The 17,594-nt window shown below is 38.8% G+C and overlaps 1 protein-coding gene across 12 annotated transcripts in view; it reads left to right on the top strand.

Moving 5' to 3' along the window:
* The window catches only part of atp2b2 (ATPase plasma membrane Ca2+ transporting 2), a 141,477-nt gene that overhangs the window by 80,076 nt on the left and 43,807 nt on the right, over positions 1-17,594 (top strand). For all 12 annotated transcript variants that reach the window (XM_074678874.1, XM_074678902.1, XM_074678885.1 and 9 more), the window contains exon 3: positions 16,625-16,828. In XM_074678874.1, the coding sequence (XP_074534975.1) occupies positions 16,625-16,828 (204 nt within the window). The remainder of the gene's footprint in view (positions 1-16,624; positions 16,829-17,594) is intronic.

The following is a 17,594-nucleotide window of genomic DNA, read 5'->3' as shown; positions in this document are numbered from 1 at the left end:
TCTCTGGAGAAGCACAATGTGGGCTAGCTTCCCAGACAGGGATTAAATAAGGTCTTGGTCCTAAAAAGATCTTGTATCCATTAGGTACCCACTGAAATACATAGCTAGACTCGAGGAAGACTCATTTTGTCCTTAAAGTCATAAATTATTTGTAAGCTTTACCCTGTACCTTTTTATCAGTAGTGATGAATATCAGCTGGAAACATTGATTTTCCACTAGAGAAATATTCTACTCCCAGAACAAGCATTAGACGAGTTGTAGATGATTGTTCATGTTATAAAACAGTTTACATCAATACAAAAGCTGCAGCTATACCAGGAAATAGTTTCTAATATTCCGTGCAGCACATTAGGTGCATTGCTTATTATTTTTTTATTCTCAAAGTACTGTGTTATTGAGGCAGTGAAAGCTTCCCATTTTCCCACAGCCAGATATGTAGACACTCGCTCATATACTAATGGGCACACACACAAACACACCAGCCCACAGTCATGTACATGGCCGGCAGTGAAGTCAGCTGTCCCGAGAGATGCCTGACTGAATTAAGGAGACAGATGCCAAAAACCAGACTTCGTTGGCCTGTTCCCATGGAGCCTAGTGCTGACTCACAGCAGTGTACAGTATGTCTGCCTTTGTGAGTGTACATAACACTGTAACGTACAGGTTGGGAGTCAGTGGGAAAACAACTGCTGAGGTTAGCTTCCCTGGAAAATAAGTATCCACGTGCATCACCAAAACATGGTAACATTTGATTTTTATAATGCAAAATAACCCAGTTATTGCTGTATACTGACTTTTCATGTTCAGTAAATTTTAATATTTTTGCCTCCCATCTGATCTCATTCAGATCTGATCTTACCTTATTGGGGTCTTCACTGGGGGTTTGGGTCTAGGGGCAGTGAAAAGTCCCCATTCTGTAAAATGTACTGTTACTTTGGCCATAATGAAATCATCTTCCTCATGCGTTTGTCTCAAAGCACAATGAGCTTCTCCCTCCTTGTTTGTCATTTATTGAGTTAGAAACTATTAATCTTACTCTTGTAATGTACAATGCCTGTGCTAGTTTAGGGAGTAGAGTCAAATGTCATGTTAAGTTTTCTACTATCATGCGACAGGAACCCCTCATTACTCCGGTTCCATCCTGCCAGGAAAGTCTGTCTTAAGACAGGTGAAAATCCTCAAAATACACTGCTGGAAACTGACATCTTCAAATCCTTCTCTGTCCTAGGTTGCTGTCATACATCTCATTCCTTCGTATCCACTTCTTGTCCTCTGAAATGTCCTGAATCTGAACTGGCTGCTTGAGCCAAGAGTATGTATAGTGAGTTGACAGGCATGGCGAGGCTTTTAGCTGAATATGCAGAGTCCCGGGCTATAACCGGCTTGTTTCTCTCCATGTCAGCTCTTTTCCTGAGTTGACCTCTCTGCTCTCTTTTCTCCCGCTGTGGGGCAGAATAAGGGTGGTACCACTGCTGCCAACACAGACAGGCAGCATACCTTCTCAAGGGCACGTAAACCGTCTTGGACCAAATCCAGCCACCAGCCTCGCTTGAGGGCACAGAGTAGCTATCTCCTAACTTTGTGTTTACACAAGCTGTGGGGGAGAGTAATCTATAACATCCCAGCAGCAACAGAAAAGAGGAGGAAAGCAAAACAAGTACAGTCTTACTCTAACTCAAACTGTGACTTCTCTGTACCTTTTAAATGGTATCCCGCCTTGCTGTGACCATTTGCACAAAGGTAGAGGATAGTCTGAAAACTTGTTGCTTCCAAGATCGATACACCTACGCTAAGGTCTGTGATCAACGCACCAAAATCAGACAGTGCTAAATGTGAAAACCTATCATATCGACTTCAGAGGTGACACAATCTTGAGCGATACTTTTGTGATACAATTCTTGTCCAAATAGTAATAATGGCTTTGAGATTATTGTGATCACAACACATTTATTGATATAAAATGTACAGATTGTCAAATCACTACAAATTCATATTTTGTAAGCATCCCAGACTCTGCCTGTAGTCCACTCAAAATGGTCCATTTAGAAAACGAGATGAGATCTTCAGAAGATCTTCTTGGGACTTGCTGAAACGATGAGGTGATCATTGCAGAAGATTCGTGACACATTAGGGGCTTGGGCCTTAAACACCGATGTCTGCTTATGCTCACATGCTGTAACCAATATTTGATGGTGCTAAATATGTTAAATACATGTCAATACTGATTTGACAAATATTTATTGTATCAATAAGTTATTATTGGATCAGTATGTTCAAAAATTGAACATACTTTATTTTCTCTCTTAATGTGATGAAGAGAAGAACAGAAAGACAAAGTGAATGTGAATATGGACTCCAGAGCAAATGTGAATCAAAAACAGGACATTTGATAGGTCTGGCGTTGCCCTCTAACTGTGGCATCTTTTAGTGTATGAAATCAACTTCAGCCTGGATTCTCTGTCAGCAGAGACAAACAGCGACAGTTGTCTTGTATAAACAGGTTCAATGTACAAATCAGTGTTCAACTTTTAAACTGCCAGATGCAACTGTCGGTAGGGATCTGTCACAACAGGATGCACTTTTATTCCATTTAAAAAAATAAATAAATAAATACAAAAACGTGTTTTCTTCTCAGTTGTGGCAACACTTTTTCCATGGATTGTGCCACCATGACATCAATGTATTTGCAGTTAGATTAAAAAATACTTCTACATTAAACATTGTCAGACTCTGTCGGGGGCCGGGGGTGGTACACAAATAAGGCGGAGGTTGCCACCTGGCACTTTTGTAAGCATGCACAGGTGTCACTTGGTTTTCGTTCTGTACAGGTTGTCCTCAACATAATAAAACACCTCCTTTTTTAAAGGGAGAACAGAAACTCTTAGGTTAATGTACTGTGACATTTCAAAACATGGTTAAAAAAAAAACAGTTAATCCCTGCTTCAAAGTCAGCTTCAAAGCTCACTAGCTGACAACTTCTGTTCAGAATTTATTAAATCCCAAAAAAAAAAAAACTATTCACAAATCACTCTCATCAAGTACTTTATAAAAGTACAGATTCCACTCTGAGGTGCTAGAGCTTTTGTATTTCTATATGGTATACTGCTCTGCCCCTGCTAAATGACTGTCTTTACATTAGTGACACTGAAAAATCAATTGTGCTGAAAACCATGTAAGTATATCTATTCGATGTCAGTAATATTCAAGGAGAAACACCCATTGGTGCAGCAGTTTGATCTTATGAAAGGGTTTCATGGGCTGAGTCACATTACAATCACAACCTGACTGCAGAGATCAATACTCCACTCTCCACTGCAATCAAATCAAGTATTATTATGATAAGGATTACATACGTTCAGTTTTACACAGTTGTCACTGTTGTGCTGCTTGTTTCCTGATCTCCCAAGCAGACAGACAATAAGGGGCACATTAGAATGTGTAGATTTCTCTTACCTATCATGACTTTTTTATGACTCTCTCAGGTAGTTTGAATTTTAATAGCTCCCCCTATTGTGTCCAGAGCTTATCTGAGCCCCCGAGGCGAAACCAAAGACTGACGCCCAGATGGGAGACAGCAGATAGACCACTGTCACTCTCCCTTTCAGCCTCCTTGCCCTGGTCGCTCTCCCTTTTCATTCCCGGGGGTTGGAGGGTTACTGATTTGTGTGAGTGTTCACCCACTGTGTGTAATGAAAATGTGAGGCTGGGGTGAGGGGGTGGGGGATGCAGTTCCTTCTTATCGGAATGGTTAGCTAAAGCCACAGTGCAGGAATTACCGTGTCAGGGTTAAGTAAAATGACATACATGAAATCTTGTTATTTGCATGCAGTATAATTCAAGACCACTGCACTCTAGGTTAACTGAAGAATGACTGAAAATGGAGCCTTAACTGATGGTTTATTTGGAGATTTTTGAATTGGAAGTTAAAGTAACTTATTAGCTCTCAATACTTCGCATTATTAAAGCTGTCAACATGTTTTTGGATTCTTGTAGCTATGCATACAATTGTCCTTCTGTTAATTTACAAACTGTCACACATGGATTGAGGAACAGGAGTGTTTCATCATTTATGCATGAAAGTGTAAAAGAGAAAGTGAGATGAACAGGTAAGAAATTCAGGAGAGCTGAGTTTAATGATTATTGAATGAAGCATCCATAAGACAATCCCCAAAATAATCTTAACAGCTTGGACTGACATACATATTAATGAAAGATAGAGTACTGATTAAGGGACTGGGCGATGGATGGATAGTTGATCGGGTGAATGAACGGTTGAACAGTCTGAAATTACAGGATGAGGTAACTAACCCTATCACACTTCACCCTTAATGCTAAGCAGTCGTTTCTAAACATGCTGGCACAGCCTTTCCTTTTTTTCTTTCTTTGTCACTACTGGAAACACACACACACACACACACACACACACACACACACACACACACACACACACACACACACACACACACACACACACACACACACACACACAGAAAAACACAGTGAGGCTGTAAACAGATGTCTCATTATTGTTTTGTCCACATGTAGGGCAGTCGATCTGGCTTACATTACAGTGTTTGTGGCTCAGTTCTTAGAACAAGAACGCTCATTTACAAATAAATTATAAAGAAAATCATCTTTTTACTTAAAGAAGGTTAAACAGACACTTTTGTCAGAAAATATTTTTGTTGAATATTGATCAAAGTAAGAACTTTCACCCCTTCCATAATTTTGTGGCAACCAGATACTTTTGCCAGACTTCTTCTAGATCAGTGCTCAGTGAGTCTTTGCTTCGTTTGTGCTCTCTCCTGTCAGCACACATTGCCTGTAGTGTACTACACCCAGCACACACCAGCTGACTGCTGGAGTCAGGAGGCCGAGAATTTCTTACTTCAACCACAGAATCAGTGGACTTCTACCCTCATGGTGCCCTTCCTCTTAGCTATAATGTCTTCAATGACCACTGGAAACCCCTGACCTGTTGATGTATGGCCTGGCCCTGTTCATTATGATAGTTTATTGTTGCTGTTAGTACAATCTGGCATTAACACAAATTTAATCAGAGGATTTAGTCTTGATATGCCCTGTGATCCATTAATCTCTTTCAGTGCATCAAGTAGAAAAAATGTTGATGTCATCCAACAGACAAGAATTTAGGAGTTGTTTTATAGCACTAATAATTGTTTTGACATAGACATATATTTTAAGGAATTTATTTTTCCTATCCAATCAAACACATTGGACCGATCTAGATATTTTATAAAACTTAAGATAAAGACAGGTCTCAATTAGAAACCCATTTGCATTAATTGTTATCAGATTGCCTCTGCACCTGTTTTTTCTTTCTTTTTTTTTTTTTTTTTTTACTGATACACAACCTGTTTCATTTACTGATCACCATAGCAGCACAGAGAAAACAAGGGGACCTGATTGCTGTCAGGCTGTCAAGACTGTGCAATAAAACCAGCAGGGAGACACTTGTTCAGTGATTTTTAAGAGAAGGGAAAAAAATATTAACTGAGTTTTAACTCCTTACCGAAGAAGATGGTAAAAAAGCTGAGTGAATAATGGCAGGTGGAGGAGAGTTAAGGATCTGCTTGAATGTATGCATGAGTGAATCATTTATTGGCGGTAGTTCCCTATAGGTTGATCCGAAAGAAAGCTGAAGAATGGGTGATGAGAGATACAAGGAAGACTTTACTGATAGGACTGACTCTTCAGATGGGAACAGAAGCTGAAGAAAACGAAAACCCTTTGTGGCAGGGCAATTATAAGCCTGCCCCCAAATAAAGGCTCTACACAAAATTACACAGATCAGTAGAGTTTTTCATTAGAGCTGAATGCATATTAAAGCGTTGTCTTTCCCTAAAACCTCAGCCTCACATGAAGTGCATCATGCTGACATGATCTTATTGTGCAGACTTTTTTTTAATTTCAACTGTTTTGTGTGTGTGTGTGAAGGTCACATGCAAAATACCCCTCACCCTTGCGCAGAATTTGTACACTAGTGTGACTGTTTAATAAATTTTGATAAGGACCATATGCACTGCAGCCTTCATCCCATATGAGTCACTGTCAGCTTGTGTCTGTTTTTTTTCCCTTCTGTGCTGCTCTGTGTGCTACTTGCCAGGACTCTAAAAAAGATTTCTAAGAGGTGTAAATGAAACCTTGGAAAATTCAATCTCTTTGATATGAATTGCACACACCAACCACGTCAATGAGTGTTGTTTTTTTTTTCTTATTTAATTGTAGGAGCCTGTTTTTCTTGCATAACATTATATAATCTTTTTTTCTTTCCACAACATCGTAGAATAAACCGCGAGGAATGTCGCCATAGAAACAAAACAGCATGTGTACTTTAGGTCAGAACACAAAAGCTTATGAAATGGACGTGGGACGCATAATTCTGTCTTTTAGACCTGAAGACTTCGTTAAAACCATTGTCATCTACCTTTCATCGTGCAAGACTGCCCACGGTATTTTTTGTCCATATATTCTATAAACTAAGTAATACACGGTTAGCTTGTGGAGTGGCAGGTGTGTTTGTGTGTTTTAAGAGAGAAAGGGAGAGCTGTGAGCTGTGTTCTCTCACTCCACTCTCGCATGAGTCAGACTCATAGAGCACAGTGCGTGACAGCAAAACTCACCCACTTGTACAGCTGCCCCCACAAACACACACACGCACACACATACGTGCGCACACACACAAACAAACACACACTAATTGTATGTTTTATTTTCAGAATTGCAACATACATTTGATTTAATTTGTTGCGAGGCTTTTACAAAGATCCTTTATACAGAAGGAACAAATAGTGCAATATTACAGAAACATTAACATACACTGCAAAACCGAAAATAAATTAAGTGGTTGTTTCTTACTCTTTTTTTGAAAATGGGCTCATTTGACTCAGTATTATACAAGTTCACTTGAAAAGTCCAGGAAAATGTCATTTTTCAAGATTTAAAAAAAAAGAGACACCTGAGTGATGTGTAAAGAGTAGAGAAATAATGGTGTAGGAAATATGGCTTGTTTAGTTTCTTGGATAAAGACATTACTCCTTTTTCGGGAAACTTGACTGCAGTTTTTATACACCACAAGCAGATATTTTTCCTTTTTCTTTCCTTTTCTTTTCCTTTTTCAAGTCCTTCAGATATCATATTTTTGCAGTGTATGTAAAATCAATTGGATTCTGTCTGTATAATAAGTCCTGGAGACTCTGTTTCTAGTCCCCACTAAAAAAATATACATCAGCAGCAGTAGACTGATGTGTCGTTTTGTTAGCACAGGCAGAAACATATCATAAGATGTGGCATGGTGTCACACGTTTGAACATATATGCACACACAGCACACTTGTGATAGTAAAGACATGGTGTCAGGAATTGCTCACTGTCACTTTCCAGTCCATTAGTCTGTACACTGGGCTGTCCGCAGGGGAATGGCTGATAGATCAAAGTGTGTTTGTGCGTGTGAGCATTTATACGTATTAGTGTGACCCTGTGACTCCTCATGAAATGAGAGAATGTATTTCCCCCTGTCATTTGTTTACATCCAGTACAGTATGTCTCCTCGCCTGTTTGGCTCCACTGAAGACATGTCACATCCACTCATCGTCACTGAGAGAGCCTGCCTGCCTCCTGCCGTGCCCTCTTGTTCTCTCAGTCATGATAGGGTGCAGAGCGTGCAGAGAATCAGAACACGCAGAACCACGATGTAAGCTGGGTGCAGAGATTAGTCTTAAAAGCAAAGAGGACACCACATAAAAACTAAACTTCTGTAAACACTGAAACCTAGTCTTACAACATGACAGGATGTGACACCCCTTTCCTGCTGTTTTAAATGTTGCACTATCATCAATTCCCTGATGTTTTCCCCGAAACATTCGGCCCAAATGCAATTAAGTTAAAAAAAAAAATCCTGCTTTTAATTGGGTCTTCATTAAGCAGTGGGTGGGCCTGCTGTGCTGGGTGTGCCCCCCCTCAAGAACGTGCATCTTTAATTTAGCAATAATCCCCAATTATGCCTTAAACTGAAGCTCTGTTCAGATTTAATATGTCTGCAGAATACACTCTGATCCACTGACTGAATCCGTTTGTTTCAGAATTACTACTGAAGTGAAAAGATATAAAATGCCATGCATGGGCATACACAAAATTATTTACATGTGTACGTTATGTGTTAGGAAAATATCTCACTTACTTTCAAAGCTATTTGGGCTGAATCCCTGTGTGTCCTCTCTGCTGGAGGCAGGAGTGAGCAGACATGAGTCAGCAGCTTTAAACCTTTTCAGTTCGCAAGACAGTGCCTTACTCAGGTTTTCACTGACCACCTTTACCTGCTGCTGTCTCTCAGGGACAACGAATACATCTCCATGTACACATTTGGTTTGCTCTCTAGTTGCTTATTACTTACTCTTTTTCAAAACTTATAAAGCAACAATATTTTCACATGGTGCTGTGAATCACACTTCTGATGGATTTTTCATTGACTGGAAATTTACAAGGAAACTTTTTCACAATACAATTTTGGAATTGGTTCATTAATTCTTTGTTAAAATTAATACCTTAAATGAGCCTCCTTAATGACCTAAGTCTTTATTTATGATGGATTCGTTCTTAATATTTGGCAGAAATGACAGAAATAATTATTTTCATTATTTATTTATTTTTTTTACCAAAATTTCTCAGAACTGGTATTTTTTGTGTTTATGAGATGTTATTTGCTTTTTCATAATTCACCCATTCTTCTATCAACCAGAACTTGAACACATCAAAAGTCACTGTGTTTAGTCAGCTAACTAGCTTTAATCCTGCAGATTCTAACACAGATTTCTAAACTGGATTACCATTTTTGACCTTTGGGACCGGCTGCAAAGTTTGGGCGTGATTCACATGCCTTTGGTGAGTGAAAGAAGAAGATGACTGTCCCTCAGTAGCCAGATCCCATATTTAAATCACAGTACTGACATGCATGGTCATGGCATTTGTTTCCTTACCTCCTTGCTCAATAAGCAACTCTCCTACAGAAATCATATGGGAACATTTTGCATTTTACATGTATGATTGAGCATCAGTGATTTGACTTACATAATGTTAATTGACTCAAGAAATGAAGCCACACCACAGAACCCTGGAAAACCAAAAGTGAAGCTGAATAGCTCATATATTATTAAGTAGGAGGTTTTGAAAAAAAAAAAAACAACAACAGAAAACTGTACTCAACAAAACTGGGTTTCAGTCCTCAAATCAGATGACTCTCACAATGGTAATATCAAAGCATTCAATTCTATTAAACAGGAGAGTGACCGAGAAATACATAAAGATCTGTTTGGTTTAATACATTTTTAAATAATCTAATGGCAATTTAAATTGTCATGAGAAGAAAAAATCAAGGACTATATATGTCTTAAAGAAGACAGTAACTGATTGCAGAACAAAAGGATCTCATCACAGAACTGGGCTATTGTGGTAAGAATTTGCAAATGCTCTAATTGTGATATTTTTAAAACTATGGTCATTAAAAACAGAGACAAGCTCAACACATTTGGTGCATTACCTTCAGGCATACAAAAAAATATTTTGTCTTTTCATGATTTAATTTCTGTTGTCTTTGTGTGCTCCTTCCTGTTGGCTGAGTCTTTACTCACTCCTCTCCATCTCTCTCCTTTCTTCTATCTATGTCATTCACCTCCACGTATCAAACTTCATTATCTTTCTAATGACTGCCCTTTCAAGCTATTCCCTCTTTTTTTTCTGCCTTTGCACCCACGCTAACAATTGTCTTTTTTTATTTTCATGGCATAAAATGGTGTCATTATTATGGAGGTCATTCTCAAGGACAGTGTGACACATTTCTCTGTGACTCCATCTTCTAATAAGAGCACAATAATTATCCACCTTTTAGTCGCTGATGGGTTATTATTCATAGAGTTTCTCTTTCTTTCTGCCGCTCTGAGTCACACTTCAGCCTTCTCCCTGTCTCTGTCTCTTCCCCTCGCTTCTTTCAAAATGGTGAAAGCTGAGAATACATGTTGCAGCTATTGATTCACTGCAGGAAAAAAAGGCATTAATATTTTGCGTCGTTATGCTGCAGCTGATGATGATGATGATGGTGATGGTGGTGGTCGCCTAGAACCCTGTTGCCATGGTGACTTGTTTTTTGGACAATGTGGCACGCCATATTGAAAAAAGTTCAGACAGAAAGGGAGACATAAAACTAAACCCTAAAAAGAGGTGCTGCGATAACCAGGGCAGACACACTGAAATGTACATGTAAAGATATTTTTATAGATTTCTTTATATTCTTAAACCTTATTTTTTGTTGCTGTTGTTGTTGCTCCTCCATCAGGATCCTGCTTCTCAAGGACATTTGGAGGTCATCGCTTTATTTCATCTTTTACATCCTTTTCCTCACTGAAACACTTGCACATATATGTGTGTATGCATGTTCTTGGACACAAAAGACATGCATACCCACAGTTACATATTCACACATTCTCCAGGGTTCAGAGTCGTGGGTATTTCCACTCAACGTGTGGGATGCATAGTGTTTCCATGGAGATCTATTTTTAGCCCTGGACAGAAAAAGGGCCAACTGTTAAAATATGCCAACATGGTTCTCCTGACCAAAAAACAACAACAACAAAAAAAATACCCCAAAAAACAAAACCCCATTTCCTCTTGTGCAGAAATGAAGGTTTACAGTTTATTTCCACATCTCTGTGTCTTCTTCATGCAGGAGCAGAATGCAAGGCATTGGCTGGGTAGATTGGAGTCACAGATCCTGCATTGTTTCATAGGCTGATAGCTGTGGATTAAAGGGTGAAGAAGAGGCATTTTAAATTATTTGGTAGTAATAAAATCTGAATTGTTGTGCTTTTTTAAAAAATAACTATATATTTATTTTAAAATGATAAGTTTAGTTGCTTATATAGCATGTTCTCGCCCTAGCTTTAAATGTCTTTGATTGTTAGATAAACAAATGACACTCTTTTTTGTTGTTGTTGTTGTTGTTGTTGTTGTTTTGTTTTGTTTTGTTTTTTGTCTCCCCTTCCAACAATTCTATTCAAAAGAACAAACCTCAGTTGCAGCTATAAACTGTAAAAAAAATGGACGTCAGCTTGCTCGGCTCGAAGTGAGGTCTCCACAAAAACTGCTCTCCCTGGTGGCTGGCTGCAGTATAGGTTTGAAAATCCGGCTTTCCAGCCATTCCAGATGGGTTGTGGTCCAAGTTTTAAAAATTAATACTTCTGGTAGAAATGTTTCTCACGTCCGATTGTTGTGATGATTTGAAGAAAGCATTTGGCTGTCTTGTATTCAAGTCCTCTTTTTTCTGAAAAGTTTCGTTTTCAGTCATACAAGTTTAAAAAGGAGGCTTTACGTAAGGTTTAACAATGACTGGCAGCTATAGCAGCTCCCAGAATCCCTCATCGTCTCTACTGAGCAGACTCTGGCTACAATTGCTGCCAATGGCTGTGCCTGTGACGGGGTTATTTTGGCTTCAAATCCGTACCATGATAAATGGCGGAGCCACACTGTCCACTCTATATACAGTCTATGGACACGACATTTAATCAGAACAGCCGTTTTACAGATGTGTGACATACGCAGATCTATGAAAACATCCCATAATTATCAAATTTGGAACAATATTTAACCATATTGTTGCAGCAACTAATTGTGGTTATTTATGGCTACATTATTCTATATGGGGAAAAAAATCATCAGTGTACGAACGTGGTGTGGATGGGTGAATATGACTAGCAGTGTAAGGTGCTTTGAGTGGTCGGAAAGACGAGAAAAGTGCTATATAAGTACTGGTCCATTTTGCCATTGACCATTTAAAATGAGTGGTGAGAATAAACAATGATCCAGCATTCCTTTGAGGCTGGCTTTAAGCGTACCAGAAACCACTTGTTCAAAAAAAAAAAAAAGGATCTTTGACGGAAAATAAAAGTATTTACAGAATGGTGCAAAAAGCAACTTAAGGCTCATAATCTGCCTCACTTCTTTTATTGCATCATAGATCAAGGTTAAGTCTGTATTTTTATCACGGCACTCACTGTTGATAGGTTTTAAAACTCTGCTTTAGAATCAGATGGGTGATGTCACAGAGACTACATTTATGTATTAAACAGTCAATAGTTTTCAATTAAATATCAATAACAGTAATTTGTGGCCATGACAAACCTCTATGATCAGTTTTTCTGGAGTATTTAAGAGACAGTTTGTCTTTTAAACCATACAAGCAGGTGTAATGTAATGTAATGTACCTTGAACTATGACAGTTAAAGAAGCCTTTGCTAAGGCACCGTCCGTTCTCGTATTTATAACATTCACACTGTTTGTGAATATAGTTGAGCAGTTAAATGTGGCTAAGCAGGATTTTTTTTAAAATCTTATCTAACTTTACTTATTTAAATGTATAAACTATGCCTCCTGTTTGGCTCATACTCAGGGTAAAGTATCTGAAAATATGTGAGAGTAGTGAAATGGCACACAACCAATTTCATAAATAAGATTAAAACACAGGGTGCATTCCTGGCACAGTAAATGGCCTTTCACTTTATGTGCTGAGTCAGCAGATGCCCACAGTTTGTTTTAGGTTCATCAGTCTACCATCTTAAAAGGGAACTGCAATTTAACCCTAATGACAGTGCATCCTCTCTCATCTCATTTTTTATTATTTATAGGTGGACTCAGATTTCCTTTCCAACAGGCTTTTAAAGTTAGATCCTTCTTATTGCTTTTGCAATGACTTTGTAAATAGTAAACAGTAAATAAGGTATTATGGAGCACAGGTCTTTGGTTGTGCTCTTGTACTTTTGGACATTACATGTTCTTAACGTGTGTCTTTTCCAGGCTTTACTACTTGGTAAAATGCTCCAGCACAAAGACTTCTCTGCAATCGGCCTTAATCCTCTGTGAGATTGTTGTGACTCATCTTCATAATGCCACAGTTTCTCTGCCCTCTCACTGCCTCCTCAAAATCCTCTGCCAGAGCAGTTAGGTGGGCTGACAGTATTTAGCCTACAATATTTCATAATCTGGCCAATGAATCTTGAGCAGCATTGTAATCAGTGCTCCAGGAAGGAACAGTAATGTAGCAGAGGATTTTCCGAGAAGCAACAGGAATTTAATGATTTTGGAGATTGATTACTGCATCACTCAAATTTCAAGGTCATTTAAAGAGAACACTGATCAAACATTTAACAAGGTTAAATGTCATGTTGAGCTGATGCACTATCTCACCCTTCACATGGAAGAAATCTCTAGGAGCATGTAATATGTCAGTTTAATGTGAAATGATTGTTAAGCTTGTACAGAATGGTGCATTAACATCCTGTAACTAGCTCCTCTGTCTCTAGACTGATGGAAACTGAGGATTAGTATCTACAGCTTTAAGCATTCTGTGGGTGCAGTTTTGGGCAGAAATATCCATGGATGTCATAATCAACATGCAGTTTACCCAGCTTATAAGATAGAAGGGGTCCTGCCTGAGCTATTTGTAAAGATGTGCATGTGCATATGTGTGTGTTGTGTAAGTATTTACCTAACTAACTGGAACTGGCTAAACCCTGATTAAAAGAGCTCTGGTTTAAACATGTTACCGGGAGCAACCCCAGGCATGCTTGGCCAGCCTTATTACACACACACTAAGCACGTGCAGGTGGTCACGACTTACAGAACAAAGCACACACACACATTTGCACACATACTTGCAATCACATGCAGACATGCTTTTGTGTGATGTGATGCAGGGTGCTGTGGAGATCAATGGGAGAGCAGGCAGAGACAATTAAAAGAGAATGGATAATGAGACTATTTATAGCCTGATCTATTTGTAACCAGGGCATTCTCCTACGTAGGAGCTGGGAATTGTTCTCTTTTCAGCCTGCCCTCCTTCTGTCCTCTTCTTCTTCCTCTCCTCTGCTCGCTTTCTCCTCCACATGAAAAAGAAACCGGTTTCGTCTCCCTATTTTCTCTTTTTTTTGCAGCTGGGTAGCTTTTTTGAACACTCCATCATTCTCTTTGTTCTCCTCCGGCGACATCAGCAGAATACTGATCACAGGATATTTTCTGCAGATTTTAATAAGTCATCTCACAGTCTTATGCATTCACATTTGATCCAGTGTCATGCAGCAGCAGTGATGTTATCAGGTGTAATTCAGGGCCACTCCTGGGAGACCCAGTGACGCACCATGCATGACATAATGCTGTGGTAATGTCTGCGGTTGTGAGGGAGGGAGCGAGAGGGAGAGATGGTGTATACACGATGTGCCTCTGTGTGCTCAGTCTACTGGAAACAGCGAGATAGAAATCAATAATGTGGCTTGATAAAAATCTTTTTTGGTAAATTAAATTGATGATACTGAGCAGACATCTCCATAATTGTTAGTGCAGTGAATGCTATCTCCATCCATGACTTATGAAAGAGCTGATCTAGAAGAAGTAGTAAAGTTAACAGCAGTTTCTAGTTTTCAAATGTGGTTGTAATTTGATCCCCTTTAGGAAGTGATTCATAATTAAAGACCTAATTGAACTGACCTCACTGGATTCCACAGCAATACATTTCCAACATTATAACTTTACATGATAAAAGAGGGGGAAATTTCAGCTTTAGAATTCAGCCTTAGTTATTTATTGCAAAAACTCCACAAAGATGCTTTTTTTTTTTTTTTTTTACAGTCATCTTTGCTACTGGGAATGTGAAATTCTAGATTTCACTGTTGGTTTTACTATTCCATAAAATTTGGTATCCTTAATATGAATTAGAAATAGAAAACAGTCTGTTTATGGTGAATCAGATGATTCTGAGGCGTAATGCTCTGGCCAATAAATCAGTTAAGAAGCTCTTTGTTATACTGGTGGAGCTATCTTCAGATTCTGTCATCAGTGTTATAGTTGAGTCACCAAGTCTTGAGTTCCCAGTTCTCAAATCTGAGTCAAGTCGGAGTCATCACAGGAAAACTCATGTGTGAGATGAGACCTGCTTAAATGGAGATTTACAAAGAGGACCAAAATTACTCTCTGTCGGAACCTCGACTGACTGTGTGGGACCTCTTTGCTTTTTGGAAAACACATTTCATTTACTAGCATTACATTCTGACGCATCCTGTCCCACCACAGGAACAAAAACACATGAACCCCTTACTGCTTAAATTAATTTACAATTACATATTAAATTTTATTTTGTGTGTTTTTGCATTTTTAAAGATGCTGAATTGATTGGAGATTGTAAATTTGAATATGGCACATAAAATAGTTATCAATAAGCTAAATGATAGATATTTATAGATACAAGTCCACCCTCTGACCAGAACATTGCAACATAGTGCATTTGATATGATCCTTGGTATGTGTAGAATACATATCCGTAGGCATAAGTGTAGTAGGTCATCCCAACTGCATTGAGACCTGATGCAGTGTGTCGCAAATTCATAAAAAAGTCATTAAGGGGTTCATTTTGCGGCAGGGAAATTACTTTGGATATCTGATAAATTTAAAAAAAATTGAAACCCCACCCCCTATTAATCAGAATTTTGAGTGAACAAACATTGTGGATCATTACTGCTAGCTAGCAGCGTGATTACAGTGATAGCCCAAGTAACTTTAGCATGTTACTTACTTTTCAGTTTCAAGTTTGAGTGTTTAACCAACCAGTCTGACCACAACTTGCAATTTGTAGCCAGCAAGTTCAACTCTTCACTTATTCACTGCTGAGTTTTAAAGTTAAGTCATTGTTCCTGTTAGGATTGCAGATCTACTTACCATACATAACATTTTTAATCCATTAAAATAACACTACATTACATTTTACGTCCTATTGGAAAGTGTTAATAAGTGAACAAAAATTACATGATGAACTTAACAAAACTAATTAACCTTAATCCGTAAGGGAAAAAGGAAAATAACACAAGTCTCTCTTTTAAATTCACCTTAACTCTCTTACAAACTTCAGTTATTGTTTCTGAGCAAGAATGCCATCAGCTGCCATTCACCCTTTTGCTACATTATATACTTATCCTGCTTTGTATAAGTACAATATGGACACTATTCTAAAAGTAAATTGTGCCTGGAGCCAGTATGAAGTTCTCTGGAGCCGGAGATATTTGTGTACAGTAGTTCATGGTGTATGAGGAGGTGGATGAGGTCAAAGAACAAGGCCCTCATCTCTTGAGCAGAATTATATAAGGAATGCAGTGCCGTGGCCCGCCATGAGTCAAACTGGTAATTAGGGATTGTTTGTGTGGTTTGAGAGAGAGAAAAATGGAGAAAGTAAAAGAAGATATTGATTCTGGATTTTTTTGACTAAAGTAGTGTTGTAAAAAGAAGTTATATGCTGATTATAGCGTTTAAAAACTTTTTGTGGTTGGGAGATTCAAAGAGTTACTTACATGATGATGAAAATACAGATTAGTTTCATTCGGAATCAGAATTAGAAATACTTAATTGACTCCTGCGGAGAAATAACATTATCCTAACCTTTTTTGCAGAAAGTGTTTTTAGAATATCATGCACACCAATGGGCATTACACAATGATATAATGCACTATCCAAAAATGTGTATAATAAAAGATAAATGTGATACATTTCTCCATCTTTTTGTCTCTTCTTTTCCCAGGTCTCGCGGGTGCCCAAACTGACCTGGACAAGAGAAAAGAATTATACGGTGCAAACCTTATACCTCCAAAGAAGCCAAAAACATTCCTGCAGCTGGTATGGGAGGCCCTGCAGGACGTCACCCTCATCATTCTGGAGATCGCCGCTCTTATCTCCCTGGGCCTCTCCTTCTACCACCCTCCTGGAGAGAAGGGAGGTGGAGAGTGTGAGTAAAGCAGCTCCTATGACTCCCCATTTTAAAATGCTGTCTGGTTTGGAGCATTAGGCCCCACACACACACATACTAACACAGAAAGGTACTGTTAGTGAGTTGTCATGGCCCTTTACACTGGGGATTTAATCTCCAACTGCAATATTCTGCTTATTACTTATTTCTGAAATCATATGCAATATTTTTCCCTTTTTGTCTCAAAAAAATCATACTATAGAATGTTGCTACAGCAACATGACAAGTTATTATCAAAAACCTAACACAGGTTATTTGTATGTTATTAGTAAGAAAGCTGGGTTATATCCCTGGCTGAGGGATTTCTCCAGCACCACTGTTTGGCTTAGCACAGCAAAGGGTCATAGCTGCGTCAGCCGACTGAGATCACATCCTCTGACTTTACTGGAACCCACTGACACACCTTCACCTACATGTATCCTCACACGATTTTAATTGTTGAGGCAGGTCACACTTTTTTGTGACCTGCCTTAAGAGATCAAGTGACTCATCAAGCATAGGTGTGGTATCCTGTGTGTGTGTGTGTGTGTGTGTGTGTGTGTGTGTGTGTGTGTGTGTGTGTGTGTGTGTGTGTGTGTGTGTGAGAGAGAGAGAGAGAGAGAGAGAGGGAGAGCAAATTATGAAGGTGCTTAATATGTGTATAAAAGGTACCGGAAAGGTTAATGAAGTGTTGAGTAGAGAAATAACCTTGAGCTCCCAGTGCCCATACATCAGCCCTGTGAGCCGTGAAACAGGAAATGAAGAC

This window comes from Halichoeres trimaculatus, unplaced genomic scaffold (genome assembly GCF_033239565.1).
Source record: "Halichoeres trimaculatus isolate MK-OKI-2021-1 unplaced genomic scaffold, fHalTri1.1 fHalTri1_scaffold_1, whole genome shotgun sequence".
Lineage (NCBI taxonomy): Eukaryota > Metazoa > Chordata > Actinopteri > Labriformes > Labridae > Halichoeres > Halichoeres trimaculatus.
The sequence above is the reverse complement of the archived record's forward strand: the minus strand, read 5'-3'. Positions and strand labels throughout refer to the sequence as shown.